The 20466-nt window shown below is 63.4% G+C and overlaps 1 protein-coding gene across 3 annotated transcripts; it reads left to right on the top strand.

Annotated features, from left to right (window-relative positions):
• Positions 1–382: 382 nt before the first annotated feature.
• Positions 383–17119, top strand: LOC102463808 (RING finger protein 112-like). 3 transcript variants are annotated; one of them, XM_075928736.1, is made up of 13 exons: positions 383–618; positions 3681–3770; positions 4674–4989; positions 5331–5543; positions 6330–6434; positions 6538–6588; positions 10818–10874; positions 11160–11246; positions 11419–11548; positions 11681–11811; positions 13684–13737; positions 14347–14421; positions 14762–17119. In XM_075928736.1, the coding sequence occupies exons 2-13, from the start codon at positions 3745–3747 to the stop codon at positions 15299–15301; spliced, it is 1785 nt and encodes a 594-aa protein (XP_075784851.1). In that variant the 5' UTR covers positions 383–618; positions 3681–3744; the 3' UTR covers positions 15302–17119. The 3 variants fall into 3 exon arrangements, with proteins under 3 accessions (XP_075784851.1, XP_075784849.1, XP_075784850.1); XM_075928734.1 differs by having other exon boundaries at positions 384–618; positions 5328–5543; XM_075928735.1 differs by having other exon boundaries at positions 384–618; positions 3678–3770; positions 5328–5543.
• The last annotated feature ends 3347 nt before the right edge of the window (positions 17120–20466 follow it).

Here is a 20466-nt window from a genome sequence, read left to right as displayed (position 1 = left end):
GGGGGGCGGGGCAGGACCGCCCCCTCCAGACTCCTCCCCCTTCTGGCGGGGGGCGTGTCCGCAGCCTCCTTCCCCCGCGAGCGGAGCGGGGCAGCGGGTCTGGCCGAAAGCGAAAGCGAAAGGGGAAGCGAGGAGGCGCCAGGCCGGGGGGGCGGCCCGGGGGGCGCTGTGCGGGAAATGGCCGGGCGGGTCTCACTGGACCGGACGCACGTTTCCTGCAGGGGACCCGCCAAGGCCCGTCTGGTGCCAAGTTCCCATTTAAGAACCAGCCCCTGGAAGCGTCTCCCTGCGGCCTCCTCCCCGGCCCCTCCGGAGCGATGCGCTCCCGGGCGCGGCTACTTCCCCTCCCCGGCCCCTCCGGAGCGATGCGCTCCCGGGCGCGGCTACTTCCCCTCTCCGGCCACTGCGGGGTCGGGCGTTGGGCTCCGATGACCGGGCGCTTGGCTGATAGCGGGGCAGGAGCCAGTCAGCAGCGAGGTGGCCTCCCACGTCCCAGGGGGTCGCCCTCCGCCTCCTCCCGTGGCTGGCCGGGGGGGATAAAACTTCCCCCTCTCCCTCTCCCAGAGTCTGTCTCTTATTGATCCCGGCCGGAGGGGTTTGGAATCAGAAGTTCTGTCCGTGAGTTGGGTGACTCGGCGGGGGGCCGGGTGTGCGCAGGCTGGGGGGGGGACGGTCCAGAATTGGGGTGTTCGAACAGGAGACGGACGCGCTGCCCAACCGGACCCAGGTGTGACCATGAGCACGGGGTGACCACGGGAAGGCGCAGGGCTGGAGAGGGGCCGTCTGGCTCAGGCGTGGCAGGGCCTGGGGGACAGACAGCCAGGCGGGAGCCGGTGGAACAACGCTCCAGTCTGTTCTGTTCTCAAGTCAAACCGGAGCCCCCAGGGCCTAGGCCGACGGGGCCGCCCACAGCCCCCCATGGGGTGACGGGAATGGGGGGGAGGCCTTTGGCTTCCCTCGTGTCAGTTCGTCCCCTTTGGCTCGGCCCCTCGATGGAAATGGGCGTCGGAGCAGCCCTCCAGCAACCCCCCGGGAACACCCACCGCTCCCACGTGGGGGCAGGGAGGAGGCAGAAATAGGGGGCATGTGACCCTGGCACTGAGGGGTGGGGAATCACCGGGCCCTGCCCCCACCCGCAGCCAGGGGGGCTCCCAGGGACCCAGCGCGGCTCAGACAGGTCAGCACAGGGGCCAGGGGCAGCCAGGGCAGCCCAGACTGGGGGGAGGGGCCCAGAGCCGGGACCCTGGACCTTCCCCTGCCTCCCCCCAGCCATGACACCCCCCATCCCACAGCCAGGCCCCTCTTCCCACCTTTGTCCTGCTTCCTGGGCACAAGGTGTCACCCGCTCCCATCCCCTCCCGGGCTCAGGGCACAAAAGGCCTCGGTCGGGGGGGGGGGAGGCTGCCCCCCCGAAATGCCTTGAGCCTGACCCAGCCACGTTTTGGGAACGCCAGGGGCGGGGGGACATGCCCTGGGCTGGACACTCCCTGAGCAGCAGCAGCTGCCGCGCCTGCTTGTGTCTGAGCCCAGCTGGGTTGGGTTTCGGCCCAGACCCCCAGCACGGAAAGGAAGCTGCTTTGCGCCAGGCCCTGGCCAGGGAGCCCCTGGACCCTTGACACTGGGGTTGGGGTCCCCACTGTGGAGGGCTGGACTTGGAGCCTGATTTGGGAGGAGAAAATCTCCCGGGAGTGGCCGGACTGGGGGGTGTCCGGTCCAGGGCGTAGCCGGGCTAAGGGGCTGTTGGGGGCTGGGGGACAGGACCGGTCTCGGGGGTGGAAGTGCCCAGGGCGTGCTGTGATCTTAGGGGTAACGAAGTCCCGGTGGTGGGGGGCGGGGAGGGGCTGGCCGTGGGTCCGGCCGTGACTTTGGAAGGGCCCAGGAGTTCCCGTTTGTTCCTGGCTGGGCGAAGGCTCAGGACGGACGTGGCACCAGGTTGGGGGGGGGGGGGGGGCTGCCCTGCGCCTGGCCCTCCGCTCCCCCACGGCAATTCCCCATCACCGGCCCTAAGGGCTCTGAGCCGGCACCGCCCCCTGGCGTCGGCCCGGGAGGCTGCGGGCGGAGGGCGGCCCCGTAGCTCACTTGTGCATCGGATGCCGAGAGACACAAGTTCGCGTCCTGCAGGCGGGATCCCGAGGGGGGGCGGGGAGAGAAGGGTGCTGTGGCACCGGCTTTTCCCCTGGTGTATGTGTATGTGGGGGGGGGGGGGGGTTTGGTGTGGAGGTGGCCAGACACGAAGGGGGAAAGGGAGGGGCCATGGCTGGGGTAAGGACTGGAGCAGAGGCTGGCAGGCGGAGGGGGGGGGGGAAGTATGAGGGGATAGATCCAGGAACCCACTTCTCCACCCCCAGCCTCTGTGAGGTGCCCCCCAGGGCTGATCCAGCCTAGGGCTTCCTCCCTTCCCCCCACCATGGCGGGACTGGGGCAGGTCTCTGATTCTGGAAGTTTCTCCCTGTGACCTCACACAGGCCCACGGCGGGCGATGGGACCCCCCGCCCCACATGAAGAGCCCCCCCCCCCCCACGGATGTTTCCGAAGGGCCGGGGAGTAGAAGGCGACGTTCTGTCCAGCCGGGCTCTGCAGACAGTGGGGTCTGCTGTGACCTCGCCTCCTGTCTCCCCGCCCAGTGAAAGCCCATTTCTTATCCTGCCCGCCCTGCCCAGGGGACACACCGGCTCCCGCGGCTCTTTGGACCAGCCTGCCGGGCCCTGGCGGACTGGTCCCCTGGGCCGTTCCTCCCCAGCCCTGGGCTGTTTTCTGGCCTCTCATCCCACTCGCCTGCGGGCCGGGGACTTGCTCGCGACGGGATTCCTGGGTCCACACCTCTAGGGGGCAGCACTGGGGCAGCCAAGCCAAGGCAGCTGGGATTGGCTCGCTGGGAGGAGGCGGGCTGTCTCTGGGGGGGGCGTGGTTTCCAGGTAGCTCCTCCCACATCTCCACAGCGCCCCCTGCTGGTGCAGAGGGAGACCTGAAAGGGGGTTCTGGGGTCCAGCCCCTGTCAGCTCGGCTGCTTCCTACGCTGCCCTCGGAGGGGCCCGGAGCAGAGTCCTCCCCGGCCTCCGTGGAGCAACCTCGCGGCCGCCCCAGGGCCTGAAGCCGGGCTCAGGAACGGGCTTGTCTGAGCACATGGGAGCCGCCCAGGAATGTGCAGCGAGAGCCCTGGAGGGCTGCCCATTAACCCCCCGGACTCACCCCCCCAGGGGCTCCCAGTTCCAGCCCCCTGCTCTAACCACTAGAGCCCACTCCCCTCCCAGAGCTGGGGTGGCACCCAGGAGCCCTGGCTCCCAGCCCCGCCCCCTGCAGTGACTGTGAACAGCCTGCCCTGCCCTCTGACTGCCCCCCCCCGCCTGTGCCCGGCGGCCTCTCCTCTGGGCCGGGCCTGCAGCTGGGCACGAGGGAGCCGGAGCCGTCTGACACTTTACTTTTTACTTTCATTTCTCCAGGACCCAACCGGCCACCAATTCTGAGACCCCAGGCGCTGGCCAAGGAGAGTTTGCTCCTTTCTGGGGGTGCTAGTGAGGGGGTCCCAGTGCACAGGGAGAGCGCTGCAGAACGCAGAGCTCACACATCGACAGGGTTTCCCAGTCCCGCTCCGTGCCTCAGTTTCCCCCGCTGCCAGCCCCCCTGTTTGAGCCTAGCGGGTATGAGAGGGTTAACCCCCTGCTGCCTCTGTTCTCCAACAGAGTCCAGCCTGAGCCCCAGCCCAGGGCGTATCGGTCACCTGGAGCCCGGCCCGTGGCCCACTGCATGATGGGAAACGCAAATAATAAACGGTAAGAGCTCAGGGCCCACTCAATTCAGCTGTAATCGGTCCCAGAGCTTGGGCCAGAGCCCACGGAGCCTGGCTCCCAGCCCCTGCTCTACCCACTAGCCCCCACTGCCCTCCCTGAGCTGGGGAGAGAGGCCAGGAGTCCTGGCTCCCAGCCCCTGCTCTACCCACTAGCCTCCAATGCCCTCCCTGAGCCGGGGAGAGAGCCCACGGAGCCTGGCTCCCAGCCCATGCTCTACCCACTAGCCCCCACTGCCCTCCCCGAGCTGGGGAGAGAGCCCACGGAGCCTGGCTCCCAGCCCCTGCTCTACCCACTAGCCCCCACTGCCCTCCCTGAGCTGGGGAGAGAGGCCAGGAGTCCTGGCTCCCAGCCCCTTGCTCTACCCACTAGCCCCCACTGCCCTCCCTGAGCCGGGGAGAGAGGCCAGGAGTCCTGGCTCCCAGCCCCTTGCTCTACCCACTAGCCCCCAGTGCCCTCCCTGAGCCGGGGAGAGAGCCCAGGAGTCCTGGCTCCCAGCCCCCTGCTCTACCCACTAGCCCCCACTGCCCTCCCTGAGCTGGGCACAGAGCCCACGGAGCCTGGCTCCGAGCCCCCCTGCTCTACCCACTAGCCCCCACTGCCCTCCCTGAGCCAGGGAGAGAGCCCAGGAGTCCTGGCTCCCAGCCCCTTGCTCTACCCACTAGCCCCCACTGCCCTCCCTGAGCTGGGGAGAGAGGCAAGGAGTCCTGGCTCCCAGCCCCCTGCTCTACCCACTAGCCCCCACTGCCCTCCCCTAGCTGGGGAGAGAGCCCAGGAGTCCTGGCTCCCAGCCCCCTGCTCTACCCACTAGCCCCCACTGCCCTCCCTGAGCCGGGGAGAGAGCCCAGGAGTCCTGGCTCCCAAGCCCACAGGCCGTGTGTCTCCCAGGCAACCTGCGCTGGCCACCTGGAAGCTGGTGCCAAGGCGGACCATGCAGAGACTCCGGGAGGACGTCACCTGCTCCATCTGCCTGGACGCCTTGGAGGACCCCGTCTCCATCGAGTGCGGCCACAACTTCTGCCGGGGCTGCCTCTCGGCCCACTGGAGTGGGGTCTCGTTCCGGGGCTCCCGGTGCCCTGAATGCTGGGCTCCCTGCGCCAGGGACAGGATGACACCGGACACGCGCCTGAGGAGTCTGGTGGAGAACATCAGAGACCTGCCCCACGACGGGGAGCTGGCAGCCCCGGGGAGAGCCGGCCCGGAGGTGGGGGCCGGGCTGGAGATGCAGCCACTTCTGGGGCAGTGCAGCTGGGAAAGGGCCTCCCAGCGGCTCCGGGCAGCACCGTGTCCCCTCGGGGGTCAGCGCCCTGGGCTGATAGGGGGGAGCTGAGCACACACAGCTCAGCCCGACTGATCAGAAACCAGCCATGCAGCCTGGGACTCCCTTTGGTCCTGGGAGAGACTGGTGGGTCCGGGAATGGGACATTTCCCCTCTAGGTGGTGCCAACTTCCACCTGCCGCAGGGGCAGGAATAGGGCAGGGCTCTGATCTGGGGGGCAGAGGCCTGGCTGGCCCAGGGGTGACCCGGCTCTCTTCCCACAGCAGGAGCCGGGGGCTGAGCTGGAGCTGGAGCGCCCGGTGCAGCTGGTGCGTCTGGACGAGAAAGGGGTCCTGATCCTGGACGAGGGGGCCCTGAGCCGCTGCCTGGAGCAGGGTGGGGTGGGGGACGCCCCCGTCTGCCTGGTGTCCATCATCGGGGAGCAGCGCCGGGGCAAATCCTTCCTGCTGAACTACCTGCTGCGCCGGCTCCGCAGCCCGGTGAGTGGGGCCCTGATCCCCTCCTGGAGCTGGGGGGAGACCCCAGGAGTCTTGGGTCCCAGCCCCCTGCTCTAACCACTAGCCCCCACTTCCCTCCCTGAGATACACCCGGGAGTCCTGGCTCCTCTGCTCTAACCACTAGACCCTCCTCCCTTCCCACTGCATAGCGGGTGGGGGTGGCAGCCCAGGGGTGGCTGGCACCTCACCCCTCCCTGTCTCATGCTGGCTGAGCTGTTGGTGTGAACTCCTCCCCCCCCGGGGGCTCACACCAGCACCCCCCTTTGTCCCCTGGTGCGGTCGGATCATCTGTGCAGGGGGCCTGGGAGCCGTGCGTCTGTCTGGGCCCGCGTCTGTGTGTCCATCCCAGAGTCTGTTCACTCCGTGTCTGTCTCAGCTGGAATCTGCCTGTCCGTCTAAAACACCCGCAGCCCCTCCCACCCCCCTGCACTAACTGCCCCCACCTTGTATCACCCCCCCCCCGCAGGATGTGAGCGACGGGTCGTGGATGGGCCGGGAGGACGAGCCCCTGGAGGGGTTCGAGTGGCGCGTCGGCACCCGCAGCGTCACCAAGGGCGTGTGGGCCTGGAGCCAGCCCCTCTGGGTCCCCTGCCATGGGGGGGCAGGTGAGTGGGAAGGGGAGGGAGGGGGAGAGCCACCCCAGTGAGTCGGCCCTTGGAGGGGGGGGCAGCTTCATGAGGAGATGTCTGGGAAGGGAGGCAGGGACTTGGAACTGGGGCCCATGGGGGAGGGGGGCTGGTGTGTGACCCACCCACGGCTCCCCCCCAGGTGGCCGTGCTGCTGGTCGACACCGAGGGCTCCATGGACATCAAAAGCAACAAGGAGACCAGCGTCAAGCTCTCCGCCCTGTCCATGCTGCTGGGCTCCTACCTGGTAGGCACTAGGGGGCGCTGTGGGGCAGGGAGCGGGGCAGGGCCCAGCAGGGGGCGCAGTGCTGGTTTCTGTGTCTAGCTCTGTCCTCTTTGCTCACTTGCAGATCCTAAATGTTTCCAGCCAGCTAAAGGACCCTGACCTAGAATACCTGGAGGTGAAGGGGTGGGGGGCAGGACACATCACCCTTCTCATTCTGCCCCCCCCCCCCGGGTGATCTTTCTATTCCGCAGCTGGGGAAACTGAGGCCCAGCGAGACTCGGTGACTTGTCTGAGGTCACACCGGTCATCTGTAGCATAGCTAGGGATAGAACCCAGCAGGCCTGGTTCCCACCTCCCTGCTTTAACCACTAGACCCCTGTGACGGCGCATTGGGGGTCCCCCGTCTCCTGCACCCCCAAATGGCATGAACAGACTCCGCCAGCCGGTAGAATAGAGGTGGTTTATTGCTTCTCCAGTATACAGCCCAGCACAGATGTCATCAGGTTACGGGACAGGCCTAGGATGCCTCAGCCCCCCTTGATATGGGGCAGGGGTCTCGGCTTCTAAACCCCCCAGCCTTTGCTGAGGCTGCTTCCTCCATGCTCCCAGACAGAAACTAACTCCCTCTCCTCCAGCCCTGCCCCCCAGTCAGGGCAGCATTCACTTTCCTTTGTTCCTCTCCATGGGGGGTAGCTGAGAGATCCTTTTGCATAATGACCCATCCCTGTCCTTCTGGGCTGTGGTACCGGCGGCAGCCAGTGGGGTTACCACAGACCCATAGAAACCAGCCAGGTACCCCCACTACGTCACAGTTCTCCCCCCTCCGAGAGCGAACTGAGCAGGGTCACTCCGCTCGTGACCTAGGGAAGTTCGGGTCCTCTGCGTGGGAACCTGCTCTGGGGACATGGGTGCTCCCCTTGACTCGGGCCGGCCGTGGCGAGGCCCCACATGAGCTGGCTTTCCTCTGTCCACTCGCTGCCCCGCTCCAGGGCGACTGGCACAGGCCTGTCCTTGGGGGTCACGCCCACCCTTCCGCTGGCCTTGATCTCTGGCCAGGGTCTCTCGGGCCGGGTCCATGAGCCCAGCGAGCCTTCTCTGGACAGCCAGGGCGGCTTCCACTCCCGACGCTCCATCCAGGGGGGGTCTTCCCCTCCCATAACTCTCTCAGCAAGCCCAGAGGGTCCTCTATCTGGGGTAGAGACCCCCAAGCCGCTTTCCTCCTGTCTTGGGCCTTCCCGCCCCTCTGGCAGGAGTCACAGGACCGGCAGTACCGCTGCACGGCTGCAAACATCCCCGGCCAGTAGAAGTGCTGGAGCAGCCTCAGTCGGGTGCTCCGGATCCCCCGGTGGCCTGCCACGGGGACGTCGTGGGCCAAATACAGCAGCTTGAGGCGATACTTTCGGGGGACGACCAGCTGCCGCTGGACCCCCCATGCCCTCACCTTCCTGGGGGGAAGCCATTCACGGAACAGGAGTCCACGCTCCCACAGGAATCTCTCCTGGCCACCTCTCCCCCGGGGCTGAGCTGCACGGAGGCCAGCCTGGTCCCTCAACATCTGCAAGGAGGGGTCTGCCTGCACCTCAGCCTGGAATTCAGCCGCTGAGGCAGGGATCGGGACCTGTCCCCCACCTTTGCCTAGGTCCGGAGTCTCAGCCTGGCTGGACCCCGTGTCCACTGGGATGGGACCCTGAGGACGCTGCCTGGAGTCCTTCCCTGGACCCACGTTGTCAGCCCCCCACTGGCTCTGGCTCCAGGTAGTGACTAGAGCCTGCTGGGATTCATGGGGCCACTCCTCTAGGTCATTCCCCATCAGCACCTCGGTGGGCAAGTGCGGGTGCACCCCCACTTCCTTGAGGCCTTCCTTGGCCCCCCCATTTCAGATGCACCCGGGCTACAGGCACCTTAAACGGGGACCCGTCTATGCCCTTCAGGGTCAGCTGCGTGTGGGGTAATATCCGCTCTGGGGCCACTATGTCGGATCGGGCCAGAGTCACCTCCGCCCCCGTGTCCCAGAAACCCGTCACCTTCCTACCATCCACCTCCAGGGGTATGAGGCACTCGCTCCGCTGGGGCCGTCCTGCCCCCACCCGGTACACGGAGAAATCCGCCTCCTGAGAATCAGACCTCCCAGGGGAGGTGCACTGAGCATCCTTCCCCTCTCTCTGAGCTGAGGTTTGCCGGCCAGCCCCTGCCTCTGGGGCAGCCTGCCCTTCCTCCCGCCCCAGCCAGTTAACCCTGGAAAGTCCCCGGTCCTGGGACCTGGTGCACTGAGCCCTCTTGTGGCCTTTTTGCCCACAGCGATGGCAAGTTAGGCTTTGGGCTGTCTCTGTCCAGGCCCTGGCTGGTTCTCTGGGGCGCAGACGACCTGACCTGTTCCTTGGTCTCGCCCCGTAGTTGACTCCCTCCGTCGCTCAGCCGAGATCCGGTCTCTGCGCGATTCCCTTTCTCTCCGGGACTCCCGTTCACACCCGGACCGGCTCTCTGTGAACTCATCCGCCAGCCTCCCGGCCTCCTGGGGGTTCTCTGGCCTCCGGTCCTTGAGCCACAGCCTCAGTTTGGGTGGGCACGCTTCATAGAACTGCTCCATCATGACCAGCTTGAGCAGCTCCTCTGCGGCCTGGGCTCCGACTCCAGACACCCACTTGCGGCAGTATTGCGCCAGGCGGGAGGCCAGGTCCACACAGGTCTCCCGTGGCTCCTTCTGCACCCCCCGGAATCTCTTCCTGTACATCTCGGGGGTCAGCCCGAACTTATGCAGCAGGACCTCCTTGACTCGGTTGTAATCCCCTGGCTGTAGGTCCTCCAGCTGACTGAGCACTCCGGCCGCCTCCTGGTTCAGTGCGGGGATGAGCTCCTGCAGCCAGTCAGCTGGGGGGACCCGTTGCAGTCCACAGGCCCTCTCAAAGGAGCTGAGGAACCCGTCTATGTCGCCCATGTCCTTCAGTTGGGCCACCACGGGCCTCTCCAAGCATCTGGCAGTCCCGGGACCCTGGGGCCCATCCACTCTTGGCACAGCCGGTGCCCTGCCGGTTCTCCGCTCTGCCATGGCCAGCTCATGCTGTCGCTGCCTCTCTCAGTCCTGGCGCTCCTTCTCTCGGTCCTAGCGGTCCCTCTCTCGGTCCACTACTTCCAATTCCTTGATCTGCAGCTGGATCTCCAGCCGCCACAGCTCTGCTGGGCTGGCCCCTGCCCTAGATGGGCTACAGCTTGCAGGCCTCTCGGGAGACGCTGTCTCATCTCTCCGGTGGGTTCCAGTGCTCCTCCCCCTCTCTGAGCCTGACACACTCTCAGGAGGGGTCTGGCTGCTCCCCCTGAGGACAAGATCCTGGCCCTGTGGCTGGTCATTCTCTTCCAGCTGGGCAATCAGCTGGGCCTTGGTTGCCTTCTGCACAGGCAAGCCCCTCTCTCTGCACAGCTCCACCAGCTCTGCCTTCAAGAGTCGGGCGTAGGCCATCTGCCCACTGGGCCCCTCGGTGCAGACTCACCAGTCTAGTGCTGCAGCGCCCCACGATTCCCCGGAACCGCTTCGCTCTGCCTCCAGCACGCCTGGCTCCAGGGCTCTTGCTTCTACTGCGCCTTGTCGCTCGCCGCTGGAAGCTCCATCCACGGGGTGCAGTGCATCCCACTTCTGACACCAGTGTGACGGCGCGTTGGGGTCCCCCGTCTCCTGCACCCCCAAATGGCACAAACAGACTCCGCCAGCCAGTAGAATAGAGGTGGTTTATTGCTTCTCCAGTATACAGCCCAGCACAGATGTCGTCAGGTTACAGGGCAGGCCTAGGATACCTCAGCCCCCCCTTGATATGGGGCAGGGGTCTCGGCTTCTAAACCCCCCAGCCTTTGCTGAGGCTGCTTCCTCCATGCTCCCAGACAGAAAATAACTCCCTCTCCTCCAGCCCTGCCCCCAGCCAGGGCAGCATCCACCTTCCTTTGTTCCTCTCCATGGGGGGTAGCTGGTCGGACAGGTTGAGAGATCCCTTTGCATAATGACCCATCCCTGTCCTTCTGGGCTGTGGTACCGGCGGCAGCCAGTGGGGTTACCACAGACCCATAGAAACCAGCAAGTTCCCCCCCACTACGTCACAACCCCACACCGCTCCCGGAGCTGGGATAGAGCCTGGAGTCCTGGCCTCGGTGCGGCTCCCCTGGCAGCCGTGGGACTCTGGGGAAGTCTCCCTGCGGGCACCCGGCCTGGCCCAGGGCAGAGGGGAACCCGGCCGTGCAGTTCTGCTCTCTGGCCACTAGGGGTCTCTGCGCCACTGGGGAAAGCTGGGACCCTGGTCACAGGCCAGACCAAGCTGGAGCTGGAGGGTGGGAGAGCGGGGCCAGCCCCTCCCCCGTCACACGCTGCCTGCGGGCCCCACAGATCCCAGCCCAGACTCACCCCCTCGCTCTGCCCCACAGATGTTCCTGCACGTGGCCGAGGAGGTGGGGAAGGAATACGGACTGGAGCCCGTTCAGGTGTGTTGGCTTCTCCCCCCTCACCTGCCCTGCCCCCCCCACCCCTCTCCCCAGGGCATGGGATTTTCCTGCCCCACGCATCCCTCTTGCTCTAGTCAATGGGATCTTCCTGCCCCACGCATCCCCCTTGCTCTAGTCAATGGGATCTTCCTGCCCCACGGGATCCCCTTCCCCAGTGCGTGGGATGCTCCTTCCCCAGGCAACCCCCTCAATACATTCCTGGGGGTTCCTCCTCTCTGTCCCAACCTCCCAGTGACCCCCCCTCCCCTCCTGTCTCCCCTGCAGCACCTGGACCTGCTGGTGCGGGACTGGACCAGCTCCCAGCTCCTTGGAGCCGAGGGCGGGGAGCAGCATCTGAGAGACGTCCGGGAGGTGAATGTGGGGCTGGGAATGGCACATGGGGCCTTTGCCCTCCTGGGGAGGGGGAGGGCTGGCTCCAATCCGGCCCCAGGGTGGGAGCCTGGCTGGCTCGGGGGGCAGGGGGGAACCCCCGGGTATTTCCCTCTGGTGGTGTCTCACTTTGCTGATCCCCTGGCTCTGGCAGGACCTGGCGGCGACGTCTCCCTGCAAACACCCCAAGGCCCTGGCCGTGCTGGGCAGAAGCAGCAGCCGCTGTTACCTGATGCCCTGCCCTGGCAAGCGGATCGCGACTGGCAGCGCAGGAGCCCTGAGAGGTAACGGGCCGGGAGAGCGGCTCTGGGCCTGCCCCACGGGGCCTCTCTGTCTCTGCCAAGAACGGTCGTCTGGGGGGGGGGGGGAAGGGGGAATGCTCGGCTCCGAGTTCACTGTCCATTTCCCCCCGGCAGACATGGACGAGGATTTCCGGGAGGGCCTGAGGGACTACGTCACCGCCCTGGTGGGCTCGGCCGGGAGACACGTCAGGAGGGACCAGCGGGGGGAGCCGCTCACCGGGACCCAGCTCGCCGCCAGGATCAAGGTCAGGGGGGACTGGCCAGCTATGGGTGGGGGCTCAGCAGGGGGTGCTCTCCCCTGGCAGGCAAGGCTGGCCCAATGCCCCAGGGTGGCGCTAGGGGGCGCTGTGGGGGCAGGGAGCAGAACTGGTCCAAGCAGGGGGCGCTCTAGAACTTCTTTGATTTCTTTCTTTCGGTCTTCACCGAGAAGTCTGTAGGAACACCTAACCTAGTGAATGCCAGTGGGAAGGGGGTAGTTTTAGAAGGTAAAATTAAAAAAGAACAAGTTAAAAATCACCTGGAAGAGTTAGATGCCTGCAAGTCACCAGGGCCTGATGAAATGCATCCTAGAATACTCAAGGAGGTGATAGAGGAGGTATCTGAGCCTCTAGCTATCATCTTTGGAAAATCATGGGAGACAGGAGAGATTCCAGAAGACTGGAAAAGGGTAAATCTAGTGCCTATCTATAAAAAGGGAAATAAGAACAACCCAGGAAACTACAGACCAGTTATTTTAACGTCTGTGCCAGGAAAGATAATGGAGCAAGTAATTAAGGAAATCATCTGTAAACACTTGGAATGTGGCAAGGCGATAGGGAACAGCCAGCATGGACTTGTAAAGAATAAATCATGTCAAACCAATCTGATAGCTTCCTTTGATAGGATAACGAGTCTTGTGGCTAAGGGAGAAGTGGTGGATGTGGTATACCTAGACTTTAGTAAGGCATTTGATAAGGTCTCGTGTGATATTCTTATCAATAAACTAGGTCAATACAACTTAGATGGGGCTACTATAAGGTGGGTGCATAACTGGCTGGATAACCATACTCAGAGAGTAGTTATTAATGGTTCACAATCCTGCTGGAAGGGCATAACAAGTGGGGTTCCGCAGGGGTCTGTTCTGGGACCGGCTCTCTTCAATATCTTCATCAACGATTTAGATATTGGTGTAGAAAGTACGCTTATTAAGTTTGCAGATGATCCCAGTCTGGGAGGGGTTGCGACTAATCTGCAGGATAGGGTCATAATTCAAAATGACCTGGACAAATTGGAGAAATGGTCTGAGATAAACAGAATGAAGTTTAATAAAGACAAATGCAAAGTGCTCCACTTAGGAAGGAACAATCAGTTTCACACACATAGAATGGGAAGCGACTGTCTAGGAAGCAGGACGGCAGAAAGGGATCTAGGGGTTATAATGGACCACGAGTTGAATATGAGTCAGCAGTGTGATGCTGTTGCAAAGAAAGCAAACATGATTCTGGGCTGCATGGACAGGAGTGTTGTGAGCAAGACACGAGAAGTCATTCCTCCGCTCTGCTCTGCACTGGTTAGGCCTCAGTTGGAGTCTTGTGTCCAGTTCTGGGCACCGCATTTCAAGAAAGATGTGGAGAAATTGGAGAGGGTCCAGAGAAGAGCAACGAGAATGATGAAAGGTCTAGAGAACATGAGCTATGAGGGAAGACTGAAAAAATTGGGTTTGTTTAGTTTAGAAAAGAGAAGATTGAAGGGGGACATGAGAGCCGTTTTCAGGTATCTAAAAGGGTGTCATAAGGAGGAGGGAGAAAACTTGTTCTCTTTGGTCTCTGAGGACAGAACAAGAAGCAATGGGCTTAAACTGCAGCAAGGGAGGTTTAGGTTGGACATTAGGAAAAAGTTCCTCACTGTCAGGGTGGTCAAACACTGGAATAAATTGCCAAGGGAGGTTGTGGAATCCCCATCTCTGGAGATATTTAAGAGCAGGTTAGATAAATGTCTAGCAGGGATGGTCTAGACAGTATTTGGTCCTGCCATGAGGGCAGGGGACTGGACTCGATGTCCTCTCGAGGTCCCTTCCAGTCCTAGTATTCTATGATTCTATGAAGTCTCCATTGTGATTTCTTGTGGTTTCTTTGCAGAAACTCTGTGCCCTGTTGAAGAAACATCGCTCTGGCTTCTCCTCCCCCTGTCAGGTACCTGCTCCGCCCAGCTCTGCCTCTGACGTGACCACGGGGCCTGTGCCCCCTTGTGAATTCACTTCCTGTGTAAAACTGCCCCCTACTTGTGTCTTACTGCTGTTGGCTCACCCGAAAGGGGCTGTCTCTGTCAGGGAAACCATCTGGGTGCTGGGGCACTGTGAGCTTGTTCAACAGCCCCACCCAGAGCTGGGTAAACCACTCCCATGCATTGTTGTGCATGGCTGCTCCCAGATGCCCCACCCCAGAGGTGACTGCATCTAAGGAGTATGTTACTGCTCGTTGGAAAATGTCTGCTCATTTTTTTTGTGCAGATGAATTTGAGTTTCCAGATATTTGTAAAGCCAAAATAGTTTGCTCGGGCAATGCCACTGCGGAGACTCATGGGAATTGTAGTTTGGCTCAGCAGGCTCCCTGTTCTCCCCATAAGTCAGTTCTCTGATTGGACTGCATCTCCCAGGATGCACCACAGAAGTCCCTGACACTGCAGCATCATGGGGCTTGTGGTTTGGGTGCCTGGCTTCAGGCTGAGCTGCCGCGGTGGCTCATGGGAGTTGTAGTTTCATGCTGGTTAGCGGCTCACCCCACCTGGTCCTGCCTGCACAGATGGCCATCACCTTCCACAACGACAGAGCCCTGGACAGAGCCCGCGCCGACCACACTACGATCCTGCACCAGAAGGTGAGTCGGGGGCAGAGGGGGCTTGCCCCGGCCGGGGGAACTCGCGGGAACTTTCCCGGCCAGCCCAGTGGGTTTTGGGGCAGGAGATGGGAGCTGGAGTCTCCGATAAAGTCCTGCACCGGGAGCTGCTGGGGGGCTGGGTTTGCCCCCGAGTGCCCCATGTGGCCAGCTGTGGACGTGGCGGCATCATGGCCCGGGGGGTTCATGGGCTAGAGCAGGCGTGGCCCCCCCCAGCCCCGCTCTGCGCCGTGCGCCCGGCACGGGGGGTCCCAATCTCGGTCCGGCGGGGCCTTCTTGCCCCTCGTGACACTCTGGGCTGTCTCCTCTCCGCCGGCGGCAGGACCACGACTCCCGGAACATGTTCAAGTGCCTGAAAGTGAGGCCCAGCAAGATGGCGGAGGAGCTGACGGAGCAGCGCAAGCAGTTGCTACGGCGAAGCCGGACGGACATGCGGGACCCGGCGCCGGACAAGGAGGCCCTGCTGGAGGGGCTGGAGCAGGAGCTGCGGAGCGAGGACGAGACCTTCCTGGAGACCTACAGGAAGCGCTTCAAGAAATACGTCATTTGGGCGGGGATGGGGGCGGGGGCAGGGTTGGGGGCGCTGGTCCTGGGCCCGGTGGGCGGAGGTATCGCGGCTGGCATGGCTGGTGCCGCCATCGCGGCTGAAACCGCCGTGGCCCTGGGTGTGGCCGAGGCAGTGGCCCTCGGGGTGGGGACGGGCGCCGCAGCTGGGATATGCGTGGGCGGGGGGGTGGGCGGCGGCGTGGGCGTGGGCGTGGGCGTGAGCAGGAGCATCGCCAGGAGAGAGAGGGCGGCCGGCAGCGCGAGGGAGGAGGGGGACAGCTCTGACGATGCGTCCGACAGCAACCCCCTGATCTGAGCCGTGGCCCCCAGTGGGGCTGGCCAATGGGGAGACGGTGCTCCAGCGTGGCCCAGAGAACGTCCCCCACCAACCGCCCCACATGGGGCGCCATCGCCCACTGATTCTGAGGAGAACCCCCCCTTTCGCCTGCACTGGGTGCGAATTCCCCCCGGGACCTACTCCTGTGCCGGCCAGTCGGTCTGGAGTGGAGGCCGGACGAGACGGGGAACCCACCGTTTTCCGGGGAGCTGGGCGCTGATGAGGTGGCAGGTTCCCAGCAATGCAGCTTGCGGGAAGGGCTCTGCTCCCCTCCCTGCCCCTGGTTTGGTGGGACACCCGCCGAGGCCTCGTGGCTGCTGAGCGGAGCAGAACGGTTGCCTCCCACGTTGGACGTCTGCCTTTGCCGGGACGGCGCCCCCCAGGGCATTCCCCCAACCGCCATCACGCTCGTCTCCACGGCGATTCCACGGCCTCCACGACGTGGCTGTCACGTTGCTGCTCGTGCCTGCTCGCCCCGTGGCTGAGGCCGGACGAGCCGTTGGGGGGGGAGCTTAGGGGTCTGGTTTCTGGACTGGCAGTCGTGGCTGGTTGGTTGGTTTCTGGTAACACGCAGACAAAGCTCACGGGCTCGGTTTTTTCTGTCGGTCGGCGCCTTGGCCATCCTGGCATAGGATGTGCACCAGAGACTTTTACGCTAGCAGCCTGCATCCAGAACTGGGGGAATCGCTGGCTGGGAACCGCAGGAAAGGCAGCAGCGTCCCCGACTGACTCTGCCTCTCAGAGGGGTCTGGTGGGGGCCTGGCTCGACTCCCCGACCCCAACCGTGGCACAAACCCGCACAGCCCAGTGTAACCCCACCCCCCCCACCGGGTACGTGTCACTTACAGCCACCCCCGGCCACCGCAGGGCCTGGGCCACGGGCAAACCTTGGTCCCCCCAGTCCTTTGCCCGGGGCCGTGGCATTTCAAGCTCTGTGTAATGCTTGGATCTTACCCTGGGGGGGGGGGGGGGCTGGGAAACACAGAGTAGAGGGGCTGGGGTCCCACACGGCCATGGGGGAGGTTTGTGATGGTCCCAGGAGCTGAGGGGAGGCCAGTCCTGCATCGGGGCCAGCCCCCCAAGACACTGTCTCCCCCACTGGGCCAGCAGGTCGGGCAGGGTCCTCACTCTGGATCTCTCAGCTCTGTGGGACGTGGTGGGCCCGGGCCCTGGAGGTGGGGACAGGGACCGTGAACATTATTGGCCGTTGTAGCACAGACGTGGCCAGGCGGGCAGGGACATCGCCCCGTGTCCGACCAGCTCAGCGTTCCAGCCAAGGGAGTGGGGTGCGTGTGTGTGTGGGGGGGGGGAGGGGCTGTAACCCTGTAAGGGACGGGGGCAGAGGCAGTCTGGCCTAGCTGTCGCAGCGCTCTGAGATCTGCCCACCAGTCACCAGGCAGAAGCTGGAGGGACAAGGCCTGGTCCCGGAGACCAGAGTCAGGCCATGTCCAGAGCTCAGATATCGGAGGCTGCACTGGGATAAAGTGGGGGGCCGGGGGTCAGAGTCAGGCTGGGTCAGAGATCAGGGGAGGGGGCAGAGTCTGGTGTTGCGGCAGGCCCAGGTCCGTGTGGTTCCCCAGCCAGCTCTGCCCCCTCCCACCCCGGAGTTAAATAGGGGCACGTGGCCAATCAGAGGGCTGCAGGGTGATGTCACTCTAGGTCCGGTGGACGGTATTTCCTGCAGCACCTACTCCCCACAGTGCTCCTCGGCGTGGCCCCCTGGTGGCACTGGGGGAATGTCACCCCCCAGCCCTGCGGGTGCTCCCAAACCTGGCCAAGGGCAGGCAGGAGACCTGGGGCGCAGGGTGCCCGGCTGGCAGGGAGGCCGGGGCTGGCCAAGCATGGAGGGGGGGCAGAAGGGGCCTGCCCACGGGGTGGGAGGAGCCGGGCGTGTCAATCGCCAGCCGGCCCAGGGGTGGGGCAGGGCGATCGGTGCACCCGGGCTGCCAGCAACTGAGAGAGTTCCCCTGGGCCCAGGCCGGGTTCCCACCTGTGGGGAGCAAAGGGGGGGAAGGACTCTGAGGGTGAGGGAAGGTGGGGGACACCCCCAGGAGGGGTGGGACAGGAGCTGAGGGGTGCAGAGATGCCTCAGCTCACTTGGCTTCTAGGCCCGTAGCTGGGGGCTATTACCCCACACATGTGGGGCGGTGCCTGCTGGGTTTATAGTCCGCTGCCTCGAAGCCTGGGGCTGAGCTGGGCTGTCGCGCCCCAGATAGCTGGATTGGGGGTGTCATGTTACTTGATGTTAAAGATCCAAGGGGGGGTTATCCCAAAGTCTGTACAAAGGGGCCATGTGAGGTGTCCAATGAAAGCTCGTGTCCTACTGATCCTGTGTGTGTGATTCATGTGCGTGTGTGATGTCTGTGTGGGGTTAGAAACATGGACTCTGTGTTGACGCTGGGAGATTCTCCGTCTGAGGCAGAGCAAAGGGCTGGGAATGGTCAGTCAGTGACTGTACTAATTAGCGAGGCTCCAGGGACGAGGCTCTCGGAGAGGCCAATACCCACCTGAGGAATGTGTCTGGGACCAGCAACCCAGCCGATATCATGGCTCACTGGGCCATGTGACCCGCTCCAGCTTGGAAGAGACCAGGGATGGATATAAAATGCCACAAGGCGACTCCATCTTGTCTTCAGTTCTGCTTCTGATCCCAGATGCAGCCTTGCGAGGCACAGCGAGCCGGGAAGCACCGTGGACCCATCCTGACATAGGATGTGCACCAGAGACTTTTACGCCAGCAGCCTGCATCCGGAACTGGGGGATTCGGTGCATGTCATGTATTCTCCTGAACAACCTCACTCTCCGGCTTTTCTTCCTTTTCGTAATAAACCTTAAGGCTATGTCTACACTATGAGTTTTCTCCGCAAAAATATGCTAATGAGGAACTCGTTTGCATGAGTCGTGATCTCATTTCCATATTTTCTGTCCATCTGTTTCTGCCTAGCGGTTTTTGTGCAAAACCAGGCGGTGCGGACATTTGATTTTTGCGCAAAATCCCCTTCTCCCGCCAGATCAGGAAACGTCCTTTTGGGGGCCTAAGGATCTGGTGGGCCCCGGCTGTGCCTGCTGCAGCGACCTTTGAGACGCTCATCCGCACCAGCTGCCTCAGCCTGGGAGAAGGCGGCTGGAGGGTTTCCCCACAATGCCCTGAAGTGAACTTCCCCAGCCGTCCCGCTCCACTTTAGGAGAGTCCTTGGGTGTCTTCTTCAGGCAGCGCATGGGCCCAAGAGGCAGACTTGCCCACGGGCCGGCTGTCCAAGCCCTGGCTCTCCCTTGGGACCCGGCATCGTTCATTAAGGAGCTTCCCAGGCTAGGGACGAACCACCATCTTCCGCCGACTTCCCCACGTCCAGCCGGCCCATCAGGCCAGCCCTCCACTGGCAGGAAACGGCCGACCCCACAGCCCAACGATTGCCTCGTGAGGATTGCGTGTAACCCGACCCCCATGACAGCCCCGTCCCTGACCTCCTGAGAGCCGCCAGCCCACAGTGACCCCAGCCCCCAGGATGAGTTTTGCCCCACGTAATCCTGGCTGCGTGATAACCATCGCCTTGTCTTTGCAACGCCCTCGGGCTCTCTGCATGGCACCCGGGGCTGGCGAGAACACGGGGACGTGACAGTCGCGGTGGGTCTCCATACACTGACCTCAGTCATCAAGAGCCTGGGTTTGCTTTTCCCACAGCCCCGGGCCGGGCTGACCCCAGGCAGAGCAGAACGAGAGCAGCTACAACCTGCTCAGCAGGTGGAATTTACCAGCTCTTCGTTGCCTGCCTGGGGAAGCAGGAAATGCAGCCCCATTATTCTCCACCGAGCCAGGGATGGGCACATTGGTGCCCATAAAAACCGGCCCAGAATTTGCATCCCCAGCTGGGTTTTGAGCCAAGAGACGGAGGCAGCTGCACGCGGCCACGAGAGGCCTGGGGAAGGCTGAACCATGGGGCCTCTGAGCTCCCTGCTGGCCCTACTGCTACTGGCCATGACCCTGCTGCAGGGTGAGTGAGGGGTGTAGGGCCCGGGGGGGGGAGGGAAGGAATTGAGCTTGGGAAAAACAGGGGGAATCAAGCCCTTGTCCCTTCCCAGAGCCCTGCGGTCTGGATTGGTGCCTTCAGTGCTGAGCAGCCTCATTCAGATCAATGGGGCATGTTGATTCTTGAACCTACTGATGATGATAAATCAACTACGAACTTGGCCAAAGGGTGCGGTTGGTGTTGAGGACAGCAGGAGTATTCGGGGGCAATGGGTGGGGCTGGGAATTATGGGTGGAGCTACTGGAACGCATTGCCCTCAAAACCCCTTCTCAGACCCCAGCAGCCCCTGTCAACATCCCCCCCAACCTTGGCCTCCTCCTCCCCCCCCCACTCCACGCACACATTAATGTCTTTCCCTTCTCTTTCGTCGCTCGCTAGGTGCTCAGGGGAGCTAGAATCATAAGGGGACCTGGCTGGATCCAATGGGCCCTGAGGGGCCCCCATGGTTTCTGCAAGAGCTGTCCCTGGGGGGCGATGGGGAACTCCCCCCAGTGATCTAGGTCCAGGACCCAAGGAACCCCCTTGCTGCAAGCTCCGCCCCTGCCCTTCCTCTGCTCCGCCCCTTCTCCTCCCCACATCCTCTGCTCCTCCCACTTACCCTCTCCCCCGAGATCATGAGCCAGAGCATTATGGGGCCTGGCATGGGGCAGCAGCAGGGGTCGGCCCCCTGCACGCCCCCATCCCCTGCTCTTGCCCCTGGGAAGTCCAGTGCCCCAGGGCCAGGGCGCGGTGGTGAGAAGTGCAGCCAGCGAAAGGGGAAGCGAGACGGGGCGAGCTCCCTTCTGCCCAGGGACGCTAGGCCCAGGGGGAGCGGCCCACAGCAGCCCAAGGGGGTGTCTCTGGGCTGGCAGCCTGCTCCCAGCTAGTTCGGAATAGGAAGCCTAATCCGAACTAGCTAGTCCGTGCCGCGTGTAGCCGCGTGTAGCCGCGTGTAGCCGCGTGTAGCCGCGCGGCACGGGGTCCGAACTAGCGGACATTTAAAAATGGCGCCAGCCGGCATCATGCTAATGAAGCCCGGGAAATTCAAATCCCGGGCTTCATTTGCAACGCCGAATGACTACATTACCCTCCTAGTTCGAACTAGGGGGGTAGTGTAGACAGACCCTCTCTCTCTCT

This window comes from Pelodiscus sinensis, chromosome 4 (assembly GCF_049634645.1).
Source record: "Pelodiscus sinensis isolate JC-2024 chromosome 4, ASM4963464v1, whole genome shotgun sequence".
Lineage (NCBI taxonomy): Eukaryota > Metazoa > Chordata > Testudines > Trionychidae > Pelodiscus > Pelodiscus sinensis.
This window is presented reverse-complemented; position numbering and strand designations above follow the sequence as displayed.